Source organism: Podarcis filfolensis, assembly GCF_964270895.1.
Source record: "Podarcis filfolensis genome assembly, chromosome: 2".
Taxonomy (NCBI): Eukaryota; Metazoa; Chordata; class Lepidosauria; order Squamata; family Lacertidae; genus Podarcis; species Podarcis filfolensis.
In genome coordinates, this window is record NC_139605.1 from 113,764,912 (window position 1) to 113,786,296 (window position 21,385).

Genomic DNA, 21,385 nt, shown 5'->3' on the forward strand with positions numbered 1-21,385 from the left:
GTTCAGAAGCATTGCTGCCTCCAACTGTGGCAGGCTTCCTTCAATTTTGTGACATCCGGGCAGTGAAAGAAGAGACATACTTGATCCGATAAAGCTTCCCTCGACAGGAAGATAATTGGGGAGGGAAGCCCACTACTCGGGTCATAGGAGCGAAGGCAGGCACAGAAGGTGGCAACCCCAAGAGACTGCGGTCCTTTTTGGGGGACTGTGAATGGTGTGTGTGTAAGTTCAAGGCTTCCCAATGTTGGTTCTGCACTGGGTGAGACCTGCTGCCCCTCTGCTGCTTTTTAAAAGGGCCCCCACGGTGGCTCACTTCCACCTCTCCCGGCGGGTGAAAGCCAACACCACTTCCCAGCTGTGCAAACTGCCCTGCCTCCTCTCGGGACCAGCTCCCAGAACTTGTTGGCTCAGCAAGGAGAGGAATTCCCAGCGCCCGCGTCAGCTGCATGCACGGCCAAAGGGAGAGCTTGTGGCTAAGCTGAGCAAGGGAGACACCGGTCCCCACGCCCCGTCCAGGCCTCCTTTGGGCTCCGGGGGTCTGCCTGCCTTCCGCCTGCCTCTGCCTCCCTCTGCAAAAGGGACTGGTGAAGCCCTGTCGTCCGCGCGCCGCCTTTCAAGTCCTCTCTTTGCTGTCGTCTTTGCCTTCTCGCTCTGCCTTTGATGAGAGATGCAGTGAGACAGAGCGGCCCCATTGTGTCATGCCGTGGTGGCTTTGGCAAGCAAACTGGGACGCACCCCGGTGGGATCAGCCTCCCCCCCGCGCGGCTCCTTCTCCTTGTAACCCGCCTCCCGAGACATCTCCCACGGTGGGTTGCCATGTGAGATCGCTTTGCATGATGGATCTCCTCCTAGTGGCTCCTTCTGACCAGCTCTGATGGTGGCAGACCCTGCAGGACGTCCGCTGGGGTTTTTGGCTCCTATCTCTCTTGTGGCATCTGGATCTCCTTGAGCTTTCCTCCGCTGGTGACCTCTGACCTTTCCCAGATCTGCATCTTCATGTGACCGGTTCTTATACCCCCGCTCTCTGGATTTCATCCACATGTTGGGCTCAGGTAAGGGATACAATAGCATTCCTCCTGCTGGTGTTTTTATGATTGCTGGATCGCTTAGGAAATCTTCTCCTAAGGCAGGAGCGGACAAGCTGCGGCCCTCCAGATCTTTTTGGATTCCATCTCCCACCAGCATGGCCCAGTAGTCAGGGACAATGATGGGGTCTGAAGTCCAGCCACATCTGGAGAGCCAGAGGTGAGCTGTCCCTGCCGGGAAGTATCGAGCATACTCTGCAAGCCAACTTTTAAGTCTTATTTTAATCACAGGTTTGGTTGGCAGGTTTACAGAGGACTGTATGAAACTGCCTTATACAGAGTTGGACCACTAGGAACACAGGGGCGCTGGTTCTAAACATTATGGGAAGTTGCCGGACCCTGCAGATCCAACATTGACTCTATGGAGTCCCCTTCCTCCCTAAATCTTCCTCCCTGCAGCAAGCCCAGGCAACTGTGCTGATCCTTGACCCCATCCCTGCATTGGTTCATCTGGTACCTAACTCTGGCCCTGTGCTGGCTGGAGCTGATGGGGGGTTGTAGTCCAAAGCATCTTGAAGGGCCCAATTTGGGGAAGAACGATCTGTGCTGACTGGTAATGGCTTTCCAGGCATTTAGGGGTTTTCGTAGCCATATCAGGAGATGCTGGGGATTATATATCTGGGAGTATTTGCATGTGAAGCAGATGCTCTGCCACTGAGCAAAAGCCTGTCCCTTTTATATTGGTATTTATAGCTGCAAGTGATACGGCAGGCCTAACGGCATGTGACATTAATTGCTTCGGTCCTCATGTGCCCCCTCAATTGTTAATTGGCATCTGGGTGTCCTCCTAAACACGGCTCCCCAGGAGTTCCAGGCAGGAGTATTTGGGCCTTTCTCATCCCAGGAAGAGTTGTCCTAGCTGGTAGCGCCTTTCAGATTGTTGCAGTTGGTTTCCAGATCGCAAGAGATTCAGTGTGGTGTAGCGGTTAGAGTACGGGACACACACCAAGGCATCCCTAATCCTCTGTGTCCCAGTTTAAGTCCTCCTAGCTGAGTCTACTTTTCCCTGAACTTAGGGCCAATGAGTGTAGAGAGAGAGAGAGAGAGAATTGTGTGATGGTTTGAAGTACAGAGCACGGTTGGGAGATATATGAATATTTCGTCCAAAACCAGTTTGAAGTCCATATCGTGATACCGGTTTCATAATTTTTGACATGGCAATACATTGCAAGTCTTGATGTGTGTGTGTGCAAAAATCACAGTGTGGGAAAAACTGTGAAGCCAGCCAGTGCCTCTACATAGCTCCATCCTTATTTCAGGCATCATGATGTATCAGTGCATCACAATATTTAGTTGGTGATAGATCACAATGTTGAAAACCAGATATCGTCAAGCCCTACTGTTCGCTTCCACATAGTTCCATCCTTATTTCAGACATCATGATATATTGGTATAGTGGAACCTCGGTTGTTGAATGCCTCTGTTGTCGTATGTTTCGGTTCCCGAATCCCGAAAACCTGGAAGTAACTGCTCCGGTTTTCAAATGATTTCCAGAAGCCGAACGTGCTACGCAGCTTCTGTTTTGAGTTTCCTATATTCCTGTAATGTACATTGTAATGTATATTGTATTGAGGCTTCCGCTTTCAGTTTTCGGTTTTCGAACGTTTTGGAAGTCGAACGGTCTTCTGGAACGGATTACTTTCGGAAACTGAGGTTCCACTGTATATCACAATGTTTAGCTGGTGTTATATCGTGTTGTTGAAAACCAGATCTTGCCCAGTCCTGGTACAGAGGGTTCTGAGGTGGAGAGAGTTTGACCGCTGGCGCTAATGTAAGAGGGGACGATTGCTGTTTCAGAAAGATGACTTGGAACTGTGAACTGCACTCTTGAGTTCTCGCACACTCTCCCACAAGGACCTTGTGGGTCTCCTGCTCAGCATGGCTGGAATTCCTCCATGCTTGAAACGCCGCCTTTGAAGTCAGAATGAGAGAAAGCCTTGCGCTCGCTGTTTGCCTGACAGCAGGAGACGTTCTCTTTGTTGCTGGCAATGACAGGGAAAGAAATGTTTACAGTATGTTTGCCTGTTGAAGGTGGGTGTGATGCACAGCCACCGTGCTAAGCAAGGCTTCTCCCGGGCTCAGGCTGGCCTGGAACAGATTGTGATGAAGAGGAGAATGCCTCTGACCATGCGCAGAGCACATTCAAAGGCCATGCCAGGAAAGGCCTTTTGCAGTGGGTTCCCCACCCCGGCGAGGAGGGTATACTGAGACTTAACATTTTGGGTGCTATCTGTTCATTTACAAGCATGCAAGCTTAGCAGCAGGGAGTCACCCTGGCAGACAATGCTAGTCTCTGAAACAGTGTCAGTTCCCCATGGAGGAAACAGCATGAGCAGCCTCTCTTCCAAAGGCTGATTCTTGCCAGCGAGCAGCGGGGACTGGCTGGATGCAGAGGAGCGGTGGGAGGCAGCAGTTGGGGAACCCCCCAAGAGAAGAAGACTCAGAGCTCAGGGAGTGGTGGTGGGGTGACAATGAATGCTCAGAGGAAGAAGAGGGAGCAGACTGGGGGGAGGAGGTGTCGGAAGCAGAAGAGGCAACAGGGTTTAGTGAGGGGGGAGACTCTGGAGCAGAGAGCAGTCTAAAATCAGAGGCAGAAGCAGAGACTGGAGAGAAGGAGGGCCAACAGGCAGAGACCAGGCAGGCTGCTGAAGTTGTCTCCCACTCCTGCTGCGACCAGCTCCCCTCTCCCCGGTCTCCTAGAACACACAGAGCAGAGCAGAGATTGGTTGTGTGCAGGGCAGGCACAGTTTGGGGGATGCTTGGGGGAAACCCTGGAGACAAGGGGACAGGCACATGTGGGAAAGCAGGGACCTTCAGTGCCTCATTCAGCTGCCTCATTGGGGCAAGACCTGCTGGGAAGAGTTGCTGGGATCACTAGGCCTGTGCTGTTTTGGTTTCTTTGAATAAAGAGTTAACTGGGTGTTTTATTGCTACTTACGCCTGACTCCAGCGCCTGACAGATGCCTCTCTCACTGGCTTCGTTCAGTTTGCCACACTTCCAATCGAACACGTGCAAAATGTTCCCTGCTTGTACTTTTTTTAATCTGTCCTCCTGAATCTCCTAGCATTCAGCTTCATTGTATGTCCACGAGTCCTGTGCCAGTTGAGTTTTGCTTGAGCAACAAGGGCTTCTTGAGCTCTGGCGTGCTCCTGGTCTTCAACCCTGGCTTGTTCTCTGGTTCTGACCTAATTTCTGACCTTGCCTCCTGGTTTGTCCTGTTGGTTCCTGGTTGCTGGATTACATTGTATTACACATTACAGCCTTGAAAAGGCCCCTATTGGCTAGTGCCAGTGTCATCACTGGCTCTCGTGTCACAATCATACTTGTGTTCTGCTAACATTTAAAAGCAATCATAGGAGTGATCATGTAGCCTTTTAAAAATAGGGTATGGGGAATCCACGCAAGGCTAAAACTTCCTTTACACCAGGGAAGGGAACCTGTGGTCTTTCAGAGGTTGTTATACTACAGCTACCATCAGCATGGTCATTGGTCTGGGATGATGGGAGTTATGATCCAGCAACATCTTGGTTCTCCACTCCTGGTCTACAGTAATCTCCTACCAATTTTATGTGCCACTTTTCTCTTAACTATAGAACAATGTGCTGCTGTTCTTTAACAATGGGAAGCGCATCTCCTCTGTTTAATTAAACAAAAGTAATGACCACATGATGCCCGTGGCACAGCTAACCCTCTTTTAATACACTGCTTACAGCGCTGTTCGAGTGTCCCAGGCATCTCACCTACCTGATCTTTGGCCTATTAGGTATATAGTTGCAGCAGAATGAGCTAGTAAAATAAACTGTACCACTAAAGACTGTGTGTGGTGTGTGTTGGTGCATGCTATTTTTGAATGCTCCATGTAAAAACTCCTCGCAAGTAGAAAACTAACGTGTCAGGAAGAGGGCTAGCTTAAAACCGGACACATCAGAAAGAAAGGTTCTAATGTACCTCTTCCAGTGTTAGTTTTCTGCTTACCCAGGGTCTCTTTCTTTTTGTGTAGGGAAGCATTCAAAATTTTGATTCCTGCCACTTGCAGCCTGAAGTGGCACACTCCACCCTTCCATTTTGTTCTGCTGTGCTTGTAGACGCAGTCTCTATAATATTTGCAACAGCTCTGGAAATGTGGGTTGTATGAGAAATTCACATGAAAGTTTCATGAAAAGTTAAAAATACAGTGATCTCAGTTTTCAAACGTCTCTGTTGCTTCAGTTTTCGAACATGCCTCGGAAGTCAAACATGCCACAGGGCTTCCATACTGAGTTTTCCGTATTGAGTTTTCCATTTTTGAACATGTCAGAACTCGAACGGTCTTCCGGAACGGATTACACTTGAAAACCGGGGTACCACTGTAATAATTGCAAGTTGCTGCTGAAATGTGGAGACCTGAGTTTAAGCTTAGAAAAATGAGAAACTGAGAGAGACCCAAACTGACCAATTGGCCCATCCATAGGGGCTACGTCCAAGTACCCTGGAAAACCTACTACCTTTAGTTTTAGCAATTTATAAATGGGAGGAGAAACAGGCAAACATTGCCTCCTGCTTCACATGAGAGATTGCCATTTCGGGAGGCTAGAGGCAGCTCTCTAGCTGTCCTGATCGAAGCAGTTTTTGAAGGAGCCGGGGAATTCTGCCTCCAGCACCAGCCCACCTGCTGTCCATCCAACTTGCTTCAGTTCGCCCACAGCATGTGGGAGAGACCTCAGCCAATCCATGGGCTGGGCCAGAGCAGCTGAAGAATCCCAAACTTTGCAGCCTGTAAATAGCACTGGGAGGTTGGGACGTGGGCCAGAGAGCCCTGGCTCTACCTCATCCTAAGCAGCGAGGGAAGCCAAGGCTCGGGTCTTTCTGAAAGCATCCCATTGAGAAAGGAGCCAGCCCTGGGCCAGCTCCAGGGAGCTTGTCTCTTCTGACTAGGCTCGGGGATGACCAGAGGCAATAAAGCAGGGATGGGCGGGCTGACTTGCATGGTCTTGCATGACCCGCTTTAGTTTTAAATAGAATGCCACCACTCAGCCCACTAATGTATTTTGCATTGACAAAAGAAGGATGTGCACTCGGGAACCACTCTCTGTTAAGTGATCTTGAGCACTTTGGCTTAGGAACATAGGAAATGCCTTGCCAGATCAGCGGAAGAGGAAGAGCCACCTAGACTGACATTCTTTGCAGCAGGAGTAGCCAAAGTGGTGCCCTTCTGATGTTGCGGGACTACAACTCCCATCATCCCTGACCGATGCCCATGCTGCCTGGGGCTGATGGGAGTTGGAGTCCAATAACATCTGGAGGGCACCACCTTGGGCTTTCCCTACTTACAATAACCCCAGCAACAAGGAAGTGCTACAGCTTGTCTACTGGAATTTGGCCAGTAGTCTGTGGTATACATTTAGTCCAGAGGGCAGGTCTCCTAGATCTTCTGGCAGGTCTTCTGGCAGATTTGAAGATCAACAAAAGAGGGCTTGACTCCCATTTGTTTCACAGGATGTTATGTACTGAGTTGAATAGGATCCAAAAGGCAGCAGTCTGATTGGTCCTAGAACAATAGGATTCAGAATGCAGCAGTCTGATTGGTCCTAGAACAATAGGGTCCAGAATGCAGCAGTCTGATTGGCCCTAGAACAATAGGGTCCAGAATGCAGCAGTCTGATTGGCCCTAGAGCAATAGGGTCCAGAATGCAGCAGTCTGATTGGTCCACAGGAGCCACCCAATCCAGCTCCAGGTGGAAGTGAACCCGCAACCTGATTGGCCTACAGGAGAATCCCAGAATTAGCCAATCATGTGGGGCCCATTGTGTAAATAATGTATATAAAGCAGACATTCTGGGGGAACTTCCATTCTTCCTCACCACTATGAGCTGAAGAAAGAGCATGAAATCCACTCTCGACTCCAAGTATAGTTCACAGGAGCAATGACTAAATGACTTTCCCCACCTACATCAGGCTGCTGAAAAGAAAGCAGTTAAGCAGGCGCGACCGGCACACTGGGGCCGTGCCCTAGAGCTGTCTCCCAGACCCCAGCATTGCTGCCATGTACTGGGATGGTTCAGGGGTGAGGCAGGGCACCAGCAAGTTCAGGGCTGCATGAGTATAGTGCCAGCCCAGTACTCGTGCCAGTACAGTGCCCCCCACCTTGCCACTGCCCCACCCTGTTAAGGATCTGCCAGGCTAGCATTAGGATAGGTTAGCTCTGTGGCACTGTCCTGCAATGCCAGCTGCTTCTGCCGCTAACCTGGAGTGGATTTGGTGTTAAAGGACTTTGAGCCCAGGTCAAGCCTGGGACAGGAAACAAATTCCTAAGCACAGAATGTGCTCAGAGGCAGACCTGTTTGTTCATTCTTACTGTTTTGTTGTTGTTTTCTTTGCACTTGATTATAACACTGGTAGATCTTGGGGTTGTAGTAAAAAGTGAAGTAGATATGACCAGCCTGAGGTCCATAGCTGTCAACTTTCAGATTTGAAAATAAGGGATCAGCAGCCTCACCTGTCCCGGGGACAGTCTACGGGATATCTAACAATCCAGGATAGCAGCGGGAAACGGCACTGGAATAAGGGAATTTCCCACAAAAAAGGGGAAGGTTGACAGCTTTGCTGAGGTCTGATTACTCTTGTCCTGGGGTACCTTTATGAGTTGCGTAGAACAGAGAAGTGCTGGGATTTAGCAGCTTTTCATATCACACTGCCTCACAGGTGAGAATTTTTTACTTCCTGAAATTCCCTCTTGTTCTGGGTTGCTATTAAAAGCACAGAAACATCTTTTGCAGCAGCATGTTGTACATCAGACACAAAACATTCTTCCCACTGCTGACAGTGGTAGCCAATTCAGATTTAAACCTTATCAGTCCCTGCAGGCCCTAAACAAGCATAGCTATTGATTGGGAGCAGTTTTGACCAAAGTGGGGCTGGCAAGAGGGAGAGATAGTAAATTCTCTGGAAGCAGGAGCAGCTATAGGATGCCTTCAGACTTGTCACTATTTTGCAAGAGGCACATAAGCGCATACCAGAACTGTAGGTTTGCTCAGTTAAAATGCATTAATGAGCGCTGTCACCCTACTGTAACAAATCCACTTTTTATATACAGTGGTACTTCGGGTTAAGTACTTAATTTGTTCCGGAGGTCCGTTCTTAACCTGAAACTGTTCTTAAGCTGAAGCACCACTTTAGCTAATGGAGCCTCCTGCTGCCGCCGTGCCGCCAGAGCACGATTTCTGTTCTCATCCTCAAGCAAAGTTCTTAACCTGAGGTAATATTTCTGGGTTAGCTGTCTGGGTTGAGTGGGAATGCTCATAAACACCCCACAAGCATATCTGGATGCATGCCGGATAATTTCTCGTTGTCATATCACTGCGTCATAAACAAATTGGAATGAATGCTCAACAAAGACTGGATATAATCTAACCACCTCCTAAAATTTGCGCCAGCAAATGAGGATAGTTGCTGAATAAACAAGATGTCTGAAGGGGCCTATGGCTCCCCAATATCCCACAATTTGCACTTCCAGGCATTTCCAGTGTCCCACCAGGAGAGTTATGCAGTCTCTTGGCAACGCTGCCAAGTTTTTATGTGCAGGGGCAATGGAATCTTCTCTTCTCGTTTTCCACTGGCTCCCACTCCTGGTGAGGACATAATCCTCTGCCAGTGACGTCATAACCTGGCTGCCGTGATGCGTCTGCCTGCAATGTCATTGGGATCGAAGATGACGAGTCAATGTAGGGCAGTAAACAAAAGAGCTGCTTTGACTGCAGGCTCCCAGGAGGAAGATTAGCTAGGGCTGAGAGAGGCTGGGAATGTGTCCGGCATCCACAAGGGAAGCTAAATATAGATAGCTTAGCGAGGGAGGTATTCTCAGCTCTTTAATGAGGGAGTTGGAGCTGCAACCTGGAACTTGGCCTGGACACATGCACCTGGAACATGTAAATCATGTTTATACCCCAGCTGAAGTCTGCCCCCCGCCCCGGCGCTTCCTGCCCCAATAAAAGTGGACTCTGCAATGTGACGAGCATTTTTCACCCCTGCCTGGTGCGTGCAGTTTGATGGATTCTCCCTTGTTAAGGGGCCTGTCACAATGGCTTTGGGCGCTGAGCAGGCTTCCCAGCGCTCGGAAATCTTTGCGGTAAAAATAGGTGCCTCTTGCTTTGCTCGTTTGTTTGATTGAAAAGCTTTTTGATTCTGCCTTTTCCACTGCAAATACCCCGAAGACGCCTTGCGCGTTCAGTTTAAAAAAGCCTTAAAATAATATGCCAATCACGAATAGCGCGAGAGCAGGTGAAGTAACCAGGCTAAACAAGTGTTTAAAAACCAGATCCATTTTAATTTGCCGCAGTCTTGCAGTGCTAACAGCATGGGCGTAGGTGTAGGTATTGGGGGGTAATCGTTCAAACCCCTTTAAGCACGGGTTTCACTGACGATTACTCAGCTTTAACAAAAACAGGTTTGTTTATTTGGGGAACAATGAAAACAAATTCACAGTAAACTGAAGTTTGGTATGATTCGAATACTGATCTCCCAAACCAGGAGTGAGGACCCTCCAGGCCATGGGACAGATTCTGCCAATGGTGCCTCCCCTCACCACTTTCTGCTCATGTGTTTTTAAAAAGTTTTTATTGGCATCATGGGAAATTCATTTAGGAAGTCTAAAATCTATCTTTGACATCTAAAAGTAATAATCATGGCACAAGGGGAAGATACCTAGGGTAAGAACGACAAAACAAATTTTCAGGGTGTGTTTTTTTTTAAAGAAATTTATTATTCTAGCCAAAGGCCATGACAAACTTGTAGCAATGATATTAATTGTTAAGTTGTGGGTGAACATATCAGACGACACAGCGATTCTTCAAACAGCTCTTGTTTATTCACAGGCCAGAACAGAACTGAATTGAAGGGTTCAGTCAGCTTATATAGAGCTCCACTACAATGCAACAGTAACAACTTTCTGTAACTATCCAATCACTGAACGTCACTTTCAATTCCTTATTTGCATATGTGGACCTGAGTGAAAACTATCTACAGTATTCCCCCTGCTGGTCAAGGGTGAGAACCTCAGTACATAACATTAATAATACAGAATATATATCCATAATGTGTGTGTGAGAGAGGAGAGACACGAACAAGCTTAAAACTAGCTTGATTTCAGATTAAACCTCTGAATCACCACAACAACTTATAGTGATTTCATCTAACCCAAGGTTTCCCAAACTTGAGTCTCCAGCTGTTTTTGGACTGCAACTCCCATCATCCCTAGCTAGCAGGACCAGTGGTCAGGGATGATGGGAACTGTAGTCAAAGAACAGCTGGAGACCCAAGTTTGGGAAACGCTGATCTAACTCCTTTTTCCTGATTTGATTTTATTTTTTTGCAGCCAGTGCATAGAGGGCCACTCTGTGTATTTTGAAGCTATTATTACTCAAAAGAAACTGAACCATTCCTGATGGGGTGTACCTGCTTGCTTATGTGCACAACGGTTTCAGAAACCCGTCTCTTAGGTTTCTATATAAAGGGCAGGATAACAGATAATGAGTTATGTCTTCCACCTGAGGTTGACCACAAGATACATTGTCTGCATAAGGGACCTTGTTGTACTGGCCATCCAAGACTGCAGTGGGCATAACTTGGAAACACAGCTCAATAAAGGCATTTCTTATGGAAACTGGTGAGAGTTTGGTCAGATTAGCTCTAAACTATAGGGCCACAGATTCCCCATCCCTGAGCTAGATGGATCCATGGTCCTCATCAATAGGAGGCAGCTTCTTAAATATCCTTAAACAGAATAATTCTGGTACAGCATGATGGCTAGACTGAGGTATCTCTTCAAGCTGCATGCAGAAGTCCTGCCGTGTACGGTGGTACCTCGGGTTAAGTACTTAATTTGTTCTGGAGGTCCGTTCTTAACCTGAACCTGTTCTTAACCTGAAGCACCACTTTAGCTAATGGGGCCTCCCGCTGCTGCCGCGCTGCCGGAGCACGATTTCTGTTCTCATCCTGAAGCAAAGTTTTTAACCCGAGGTAATATTTCTGGGTTAGCGGAGTCTGTAACCTGAAGTGTATGTAACTGTTAAGTTGTGGGTGAACATATCAGACGACACAGCGATTCTTCCAAAGCAGCTCTTTATCTGTAAGCTGGAACAGAACTGAACTGAAGAGCTCAGTCAGCCTGCTTATATAGAGCTCCAGAACAACGTAACTGTAACAACTTTCTAAAACTATCCAATCACTGAACGTCACTTTCAATCCTCCATTTGCATAACTATCTACAGTATCCCCCTGCTGGCCCAGGGTGAGAACTTCAGTACATAACAGTAACCTGAAGCATATGTAACCCGAGGTACCACTGTAATCCTATAATTGTACATGTGGGCTGTGATCCCTCTGTGGTGAGGGAAATTAACTTTCCACGTCCTCAGAAGAAATCTCCTCTACACTGTTGTTCCTGGGACTAGATGATGCAATTCAGGAGTGATTTTTGCTCTCTCAACCCTGGCTTGCTTTCCACAGCTAGTGTCGTGCATTCTCAGAAAAGCAGACCCTCCCAAGTGTCCCTATTTTCCATGCACAGTCCTGGATTTACAGAAGCCGTCCCAGTTTCTGAGTTGATCCCAGAATGTCCTGCCTTTTCCTTAGGACGTCCCTATTTTCACCGGAGAAATTTTGGAGGGTATGGAGTTATACGAGCCAAGGAGATCAGTAACAACTTTTAGAAGACATTTGAAGGCAGCCCTTTATAGGGAAGGTTTTTTAATGTTTAATGTTTTATTAAAACATGTTTTCATATATGTTGGAAGCTGCCCAGAGTGGCAAGCCAGTCAGATCGGCGGGGTATAAATAAGAAAATCATGAGAGAAATGTTGGAGGGTATGGGAAAGATCACCTGCCTTTCCACCTTGTCCCCTGAGTCGTACCTTGGATCTCAAACGCCTTGGCTCCTGAACAAATCGGCTCCCGAACGATCAAAACCTGGAAGTGAGTGTTTCGGTTTCCGAACGATTTTCGGAAGCCAGATGTCCAGCATGGCTTCCGATTGGCTGCAGGAGCTACTGTCTGTGTCTGTGCATGGAAAGCTGATGTTGCTAAGTAGGAACACACCCTCCACCTACCACAGAGCAGAGCTTCAGGCATTCCTTCCCTCTGTCATTTATTTTAGTTTGGAGCAGGGAAAGGAGGTTTGCAGGAAGAGGCAGGGAGAAATTTCCATTTCTGGACACTAGAGGGCACTACAACTTTTGCAAGAACCTTACTAACATAGGACTGAGACAAACAGGGCGACCTTCTGCTGTACCATCCGATGATGCAGCCGAGGAAAAGAAGGAATCATAGAATTGTAGAGTTGGAAGGGAACCTGAGGACCATCTAGTGCAACCCCCTGCAATGCGGAAATATTCAGCTGTCCCATACAGGGTTCAAACCTTCAACCTTGGTGTTATCAGGGTTTGACATAACACACCGGAAACACTTGAGCTGCAATGGTGTCTAGTGCAGGCACCCCCAACCTGTGGCCCTCCAGATGTTTTGGCCTACAACTCCCATGATCCCTAGCTAACAGGACCAGTGGTCAGGGATGATGGGAATTGTAGTCCAAAACATCTGGAGGGCCGAAGGTTGGGGGTGCCTGGTCTAGTGGCTTATGGGGACCCCTGGAGCTCCAGTGCCTCCTAATGCTGTCTTTAGCAATCTAGGTAAAGGTAAAGGTACCCCTGCCCGTACGGGCCAGTCTTGCCAGACTCTAGGGTTGTGCACTCATCTCACTCTAGAGGACGGGAGCCAGCGCTGTCCGCAGACACTTCCGGGTCACGTGGCCAGCGTAACATCGCTGCTCTGGCGAGCCTGCACCAGCGCAGCACACGGAACGCCGTTTACCTTCCCGCCGGAGCGGTACCTATTTATCTACTTGCACTTTGACGTGCTTTCGAACTGCTAGGTTGGCAGGCGCTGGGACCGAACGACGGGAGCGCACCCCGCTGCGGGGATTCGAACCGCCGACCATGCGATCGGCAAGTCCTAGGCGCTGAGGTTTTACCCACAGCGCCACCCGCGTCCCTTCTTTAGCAATCTACTCCAATGTAATTTTAGGCCGAGGTGTGGGGGTGGGACTTGTAGCCCTCCAGATGTTGTTGGACTCCAAATCCCATCAGCTCCAGCCAGCATGGTCAATGGTTGAGAAGAATAGGACTTGTAGTCTAGCAACATCCAGAGCACCATATGTTTTAGATATTCTTAGAGCAATACGCCCCTTGCATAGGCAACCATATGGGTGGGATCTCAGTTCTTTCTAATGATGGCATCCATCTTGCTCAGTAACGCACAGCTCATTGAACATGTCTGCTGAACAGAAAAGCCTGCGGGTGCGCAATTAATGCTAAAGTACAGCTTTTTGTCCCATGGGTCCAAACTGTAGGAAGAATCTACAGAGGAAAGGGCGAACTTTGGTAATATGGTGTCCTGAGCCAGGATGAAATTTGGCAGTGTCCCCCACAATAATGCTTCTTATTTTCACAATAATTCTTTCTTTCTTTCTTTCTTTCTTTCTTTCTTTCTTTCTTTCTTTCTTTCTTTCTTTCTTATTATTTGGTGTCCCCTTGGCGCAGTGCCCTGTGCAGGGGAACAACCTAGTAAAAGTAGAAGAAGAAGAAGAGAAGAGTTTGGATTTGATATCCCGCCTTTCACTCCCTTTAAGGAGTCTCAAAGCGGCTAACATTCTCCTTTCCCTTCCTCCCCCACAACAAACACTCTGTGAGGTGAGTGGGGCTGAGAGACTTCAGAGAAGTGTGACTGGCCCAAGGTCACCCAGCAGCTGCATGTGGAGGAGCGGAGACGCGAACCCGGTTCCCCAGATTACGAGACTACCGCTCTTAACCACTACACCAGTAAAGGTAAAGGGACCCCTGACCATTAGGTCCAGTCGTGACCAACTCTGGGGTTGCGGCGCTCATCTCGCTTTATTGGCCGAGAGAGCCGGCGTACAGCTTCCGGGTCACATGGCCAGCATGCCTAAGCTGGCAAACCAGAGCAGGGCATGGAAACGCCGTTTACCTTCCCACTGGAGCAGTACCTATTTATCTACTTGCACTTTGACGTGCTTTCGAACTGCTAGGTTGGCAGGAGCAGGGACTGAGAAATGGGAGCTCACCCCGTCACGGGGATTCGAACCACCGACCTTCTGATTGGCAAGTCCTAGGCTCTGTGGTTTAACCCACAGCACTACCCGCATCCCTAAGGGAACAACCTGCACCAACCTAAAACCTGCACCACCCTAAATCCAGTGCTGCTAGAGGGCTAACAGTGTTACTCTATTGCAGGCCCAAACGGGGTTGGGCTAGATGACCTTTGGGGCATAGCTGCCAACTTTCAGATTTGAAAATAAGGGATCAGCAGCCTTGAAAATAAGGGATCAGCAGCCTCACCTGTCCCGGGGACAGTCTACGGGATAGCAGTGGGAAGCAGCGGGAAACAGTGGCGTAGCGTGGGGGGTGCAGGGGGGGCCGGCCGCACCGGGCGCAACATCTGGGGTTAGGGCAAATCCACGGGTTAGGGGGCGCAAATCCACGGGTTAGGGGGCGCAAATTACTTGCCTTGCCCCGGGTGCTGACAACCCACGCTACGCCACTGGCGGGAAACGGCGCTGGACTAAGGGAATTTCCTGCAAAAAAAGGGAAGGTTGACAGCTATGCCTTTGGGTCCCTTCCTACTTTACAGTACAGTGGTACCTCAGGTTAAGTACTTAATTCGTTCCTCAGGTCCGTTCTTAACCTGAAACTGTTCTTAACCTGAAGCACCATTTTAGCTAATAGGGCCTCCTGCTGCTACCGCACCGCCGGAGCACAATTTCTGTTCTCATCCTGAAGCAAAGTTCTTAACCCGAGGTACTATTTCTGGTTTAGCGGAGTCTGTAACCTGAAGCGTATGTAACCTGAAGCATATGTAACCCGAGTTACCACTGTACATCTTGCTCCATGGTGCCTTGCCTTCATAGCAAGACGGACAATTTTTTGCAAGCGTTTACACACTGCTCCAGTAATTCCATGGTTAAACTATGGTATTCACTCACACAAGTAGTTGTGGTGACCACCAACATAGATAGCTTTAAAACAGGGGCAAAGAGCCTGTGGTTGAACTCCAGCATCCATCAGCCCGAGCCTGCTTGGGCAATGGTCTGGGATAACGGGAGTTGTAGTTCAGTGCCATGTGGAGACCATGGGTTCCCTGTCCTGGTTTAAAAGAGGATTAGACAAATTCATGGAGGATCTCAGTGGCTTCTAGCCATGATGACTATGGCTTGTGTTCACTGTTGGAGGCAGTATGTCTCTGAATTGCAGCTGAGCTTCTGCTCTCAAGTTTCCTGTGAGAACCAAATGCTAGGTTAGATAGCAGGGCGCTTCTTATGAGCATAAGCAATATAGATCAAATAGATGCCAGCAGTAGGGGCACCTGAGGTATGTTTGTCATCGCAGCTCCAGGCAGCGGTTCTCAACACGTGGGTCCCCAGATGTCAGTGGCGTAGCGTGGGTTGTCAGCACCCGGGGCAAGGCAAGTAATTTACGCCCCCTAACCCGTGGATTTGCGCCCCCTAACCCGTGGATTTGCGCCCCCTAACCCATTGATTTGCCCTAACCCCAGATGTTGCGCCCGGTGCGGTCCGCCCCCCTGCACCCCCCACGCTACGCCACTGCCAGATGTTGTTGGACTACAACTCCCATCATTCCTGACCACTGGTCATGCTGCCTAGGAATGATGGGAGTTGTAGTCCAACAACATCTGGGGACCCACAGGTTGAGAAACAATAGAATGGACTTTTCCCAAAAAGCTTCCATCTTCCCTGGAGCTTGTTCAGACCCTCCAAGTGTCCTTATTTCCCAGGGATCGGGGCAGATTTACAGAAGCCTAACTGGTTTCTGATTTGACCCTGGAATGTCCCGCTTTTCCTTAGGACACTCCTATCTTAATTGAAGAAATGTTGGCGGGTATAGGACAGGGGTAGGCAACCTAAGGCCCGGGGACTGGATGCGGCCCAATCGCCTTCTCAATCCGGCCCGCGGACAGTCTGGGACCCAGCGTGTTTTTACTTGAGTAGAATGTTTGCTTTTATTTAAATTCATCTCTGGGTTATTTGTGGGGCATAGGAATTCGTTGATTCCCCCCCCCCCCGCCGCCCCAAATATAGTCCGGTCCACCACATGGTCTGAGGGACGGTGGATCGGCCCATGGCTGAAAAAGGTTGCTAACCCCTGGTATAAAGGTAAAGGGTAAAGGGACCCCTGACCATTAGGTCCAGTTGTGACCGACTTTGGGGTTGCGGCGCTCATCTCGCTTTATTGGCCGAGGGAGCCAGCGTACAGCTTCCAGGTCATGTGGCCAGCATGACTAAGCCGCTTCTGGTGAACCAGAGCAGTGCACAGAAACACCGTTTACCTTCCCGCCGGAGCGGTACCTATTTATCTACTTGCACTCTGCTAGGTTGGCAGGAGCAGGGACTGAGCAATGGGAGCTCACGCCGTCACGGGGATTCAAACCACCAACCTTCTGATCGACAAGTCCCAGGCTCTGTGGTTTAACCCACAGCGCCACCTGCGTCCCGACCCCTGGTATAGGATGTCCCTATTTTCAATGGAGAAATGTTGGAGGATATGGTAGGACATCCCTAGTTCTAGGAGGAGGGGTGTGATTCATCAGCTCTAATAGGCTTGGAACAGGTGAGGGTCACCTGTCACATGAAGCCCAGGTGCTGCAATCAGCAGGCAAAGTATAAAAGGGAAGCAGAATTGAGGTGCTGTGTCTGCTCAGCTGCCCATGTTAATAGACCTCAGCTTGGATGCTTCAAGATGTCTGCAGGACTGTGCTTCAGGCTGGACTTTATCAAGTCCCCCTAGCCTGAGAGACTTGACAATACAGGCTTGCTGCCAGGTAGGCCAGGGGTTCAGGACAATCTCTCTATGTGGGTAACAGGGTGTGCTCTCAGCACCCTTGATTCATACAGTTCCCATGATTCTTGCAGGGGAGACACAACTGTTCATAATACGGCTTTAAATGTACAGTGCAGATCTAGATCTATATTTGTAAAGACGGTTCATTTTATTGATAGTTCTGTACTGCTTTTAATGGTTTTTATGTTATATTGCTAGACATTGCCTTGACAGTTTACGAGAGGTTAGTATATAAATAAAAATATCTATATAGATATAGATGCTGAAGTCAGACAGGAATAACTTCTGCTTGCTTTCCAGAATGGTAGCTGTGTTGGTCTGTGTTACTAAACAAACAAGCCAAAATATTCCATATACTTATTTGATAGTAAACCCTGTGAAGCTTACTTCTGCATAGATCTACACAGGATTGGGCATTTTGATCTGAAGCAGTCATGTTGAAAATTGAAGCAGAACAGTCTTTTTTCCTGGATTAGTTAATCCAGAACACTTTTTCCTCTCGCTCTGCCGACACCCATTCTATCAGATGCATGAAGTACTGTGCTGAGTTATAGGGCAGTGTTAGAAAATGAGATCTGAAACTAGGAGCTAAATGGCACCTTAAACCTAGGTTATGGGCACAACAACGGAATGTCTAGGCACACTTTTTTATAATAAGAATACAAAGCTGAAAATGAATGAACTGCAGCTAAAATATTATGTTAATTTTTCACATGGTCTAGTGTCCCTCCCCTGCCCACCCCCCTAATATTCTTAAGAGGGTCTCTTCTCCAGTCTTCAGAGAATAGCTGAAAGTGGGGAGGCAGAAAAAGGTCCTCCTTTCCTTCCACGCTGCAGTTTTAATTTGAAATCTTAGGTGCAGTACTGTGCTCAGAGCTCGGAAACTGCTTGCACTAATGAAATTCCCTGTCGAAAAATGAGCCTAGAACAATGGGCGTTTCGAACACTGGTTGCAAGTATATATGCACATGGGTGGCCAGGTAACTAGTCCAGGATCAGAAATATAAACACGGTTGTCTTAGCATTGTTGAGTAAATTAAGACCTATAGACATTGAGAAAATTGTTTGTTGCTGTTCAGACCCAAATGAACTTTTGAGTAAGTTGTAATTCAGTTTCACGCTGGAGTTTCCCTGTTACGTTCATTTGCTCAATGATAGCCTCCATAAAGACCAATAGCAGAGTGTCCGGCTAGGCTAAAATGTTCCTGTGCTGGTTTGTGATGGTTGCCATTTCTCATGTCAGCTCTGTGCCCACTTATTCTTCTGCTTGGAGACCGATGGAACTTAATATCCAAACAGAGATCTAGGTTTCCTGTGTCCAAAACAAACATACTAGCCGCTGTGCTACAATTGTCTCTTAAAGAGAGGCACTGTCTGGGACTAATTCTGCATGGAAGCTACAGCCTCTGGCTCTGAGGTCCGGGTGCTGGGAGAGAATGTGTTGTGGTTAGTGAGTTGCAAGGGAAATCACACTGTATGTTTTCAATCTCGTGATTATCAATACTGAGCATTTGTGTTTTAAAAAACCACCTTGGTACTCCTCACAACAACCCCATAAGCAGAGACGTACCTAGGGTCCCTTGTACCCCACCTCCAAAAAATCACTTTATCACAATAGCCACATTAGAAATGACTACATTTTATAGGACCCAAGTACTCAAAATGCCTGTAGTGAGAGTGAGGCAAGGAGGAAGGGCTAAAGATTTGCATGTTTTTGTGTCGTGCATTGCATCACCCCACAAATATGTCTGGGGTTTTTTTGTAATCATTTTAAATTGAATTTTCAAAAGTTTGACATATATGCTTCAATACATAATAAATTTAACTTTTCTCAACTTCCTGCCCCATTTCCCATGGTGGTTTAATTCTCCCCCTCTCTCTACTACACAATCCCTTTTATTTATTATACTAACACATCAATACTGTGTTCTCTAATTCCTTCTGTTGCTCATCTTTCAAATCTGCCTCATGAGTACATCAAACTATGATATTAGATGGTCTGAAAAGGGCTTCCATTCTTCCACAAAGCAATCATCATTAGATTCTCTTATTTTGGCTGTTAACTTTGCCATTTCTGCATAGTCCACCACCTTACTTACACATTCTTCTTTGGTGGGAACTTCTTCTTTTTACATTTTTGTGCATAGAGAATTCTGGCTGCTGTTGTCTGATTTTTGTGTTATAAGCAAATCCCCATCTCTCAGCCTCTTCTTCCCCATTGCTCAGATGACAGGGAGGCTGGAAGTGGTTTGGTCCCTTTAGGCTACAGGTGGTGGGGACCGGTTTCACCAACCCCTAGGTACGGCTCTGCCTTAATGAAATCCTAAAGCCCCACTGGCCCCAACAAATTTAATCAAATAATGGTTCTTACCTGTAGCCTAAAGGGACCAAGGCTGAGAGATGGGGATTTGCCTATAACAGGGGTGGGAGTTCTGTGGATCTCCAGTTTTTGTTGAACTATAACTCCCATAATTAGTTGCTGATTCATTTTGGGGCCCAATTCAAGGCAGTGGCGTAGCGTGGGGGGTGCAGGGGGGGCGGACCGCACCGGGCGCAACATCTGGGGTTAGGGCAAATCAATGGGTTAGGGGGCGCAAATCCACGGGTTAGGGGGCGCAAATCCACGGGTTAGGGGGCGTAAATTACTTGCCTTGCCCCGGGTGCTGACAACCCACGCTACGCCACTGATTCAAGATGCGCACATTAAAGCCCTCAACAACTTAGGCCACCAAATACCTGTGAAGATTGGCAGAGGTTGTTCCACTGCCCTCAGAAATTCAGGTTGGGGGTAGGAGCCTTGTTGAAAGGCCTGCCCACAGTGGCACATTTTGCACATTCACTATGTAGTTTCTGCAGGGGACGCGGGTGGCGCTGTGGGTTAAACCACAGAGCCTAGGACTTGCCGATCAGAAGGTTGGTGGTTTGAATCCCCGCGATGGGGTGAGCTCCCGTTGCTCGGTCCCTGCTCCTGCCAACCTAGCAGTTCAAAAGCACGTCAAGTGCAAGTAGATAAATAGGTACCACTCCAGTGGGAAGGTAAAAGGCGTTTCCGTGTGCTGCTCTGGTTCGCCAGAAGTGGCTTAGTCATGCTGTATTGGCTCCCTCGGCCAATAAAGTGAGATGAACGCCGCAACCCCAGAGTCGGCCACGACTGGACCTAATGGTCAGGGGTCCCTTTACCCTTTAACTTATGTAGTTTCTGTAATACAGTGGTACCTCGGGTTACATTTGCTTCAGGTTACACACGCTTCAGGTTACAGACTCCGCTAACCCAGAAATATTACCTCAGGTTAAGAACTTTGCTTCAGGATGAGAACAGAAATTGTGCTCTGGCAGGGCGGCGGCAGCGGGAGGCCCCATTAGCTAAAGTGGTGCTTCAGGTTAAGAACAGTTTCAGGTTAAGAACGGACCTCTGGAATGAATTAAGTACTTAACCCGAGGTACCACTGTATGCTAAAGATCCACCTTCCCTTCTCCTCCGTCTTTGACACTTGTAATACAATATTTCCAGACTTGCCCTGTTCTCTTGACTATGATTTGTCCTAACTCTTTCTAATATTGCAATTTAAAATTGCTGTAAACCATCCTGGGACCTCGTGGTGAAGGGTAGGTAAGAAATCTAATAAAGCGTTTTCATCCCGGGACATTGGCCATGCCAGCTGGGGCTGATGGGAGTTGTAGTCCATTAACCCCTGGAGGACCACACAGCTTAGCCACAGCAAGGGAAGGGCGGGGAACCTTTGGCCTTCCAGGTACCACTGGGCCTTCCAGCTGATGACACCTCCATCCAGCAGCATCTTGAGTGCCACCCAGGATAGCCCTCCCTGCCTTACATGTTTAACCATTCGCTCCCCTTGCCCAGAGGGCCTGCGACATATGCCTGGAGCAGGAACCCTAAGGGATGCGGATGCACGCTTCCCACCTGGTCCTCTTTTGCTGTTGGAAAGAAAGGCCACATGGGTGGAGCAGAAGGCGCCCTTGGGACAAGCAACACCAGAAGGTGCGAGGGGGGTGGAAGGGAGGGTCGGCCAGGAGGTGAAGCCTCGTCAAATTTCCCTGATCCCGTGGAAACCTAAGGCTCGCCCTACTGGCAATGCGGAGGGGGGTGGAGTGCCCTGCTCCTGAGCCACGCAGCTGGCGGCACGGCTGGGTTGGGATCCGGCTCTCAGGTTTCCGCCTCTCATCATTACATCCATTAAAGTCCCGTTCGGCCGGTGCACAAAAGGATAGAACAGCAAATTAGCAGCAAGCTATTGAGCACGACACGGCCCGGCCTGCATTATTAATGTCACGGGAGAATGGGAAACGTGAGCCTCCCCACAAGGTCGGCAGCGGAGCCTGCTTGGGGGTGGTCGTGTGGGTGACTCCCCCCTCAGGGCAAGTTGGTGGAAAGCTGC

The 21,385-nt window shown here is 48.5% G+C and overlaps 1 protein-coding gene across 2 annotated transcripts in view; it reads left to right on the forward strand.

The window, feature by feature from the left end:
* Window positions 1–515: 515 nt before the first annotated feature.
* The window catches only part of ZNF385A (zinc finger protein 385A), a 198,261-nt gene continuing 177,391 nt past the window's right edge, over window positions 516–21,385 (forward strand). Inside the window, exon 1 of one of the 2 annotated variants that reach the window (XM_083599419.1) lies at window positions 516–1,052. In XM_083599419.1, coding sequence (XP_083455545.1) covers window positions 1,040–1,052 — 13 coding nt within the window. In that variant the 5' untranslated portion in view covers window positions 516–1,039. The remainder of the gene's footprint in view (window positions 1,053–21,385) is intronic. The other variant, XM_083599415.1, reaches the window with a different exon arrangement.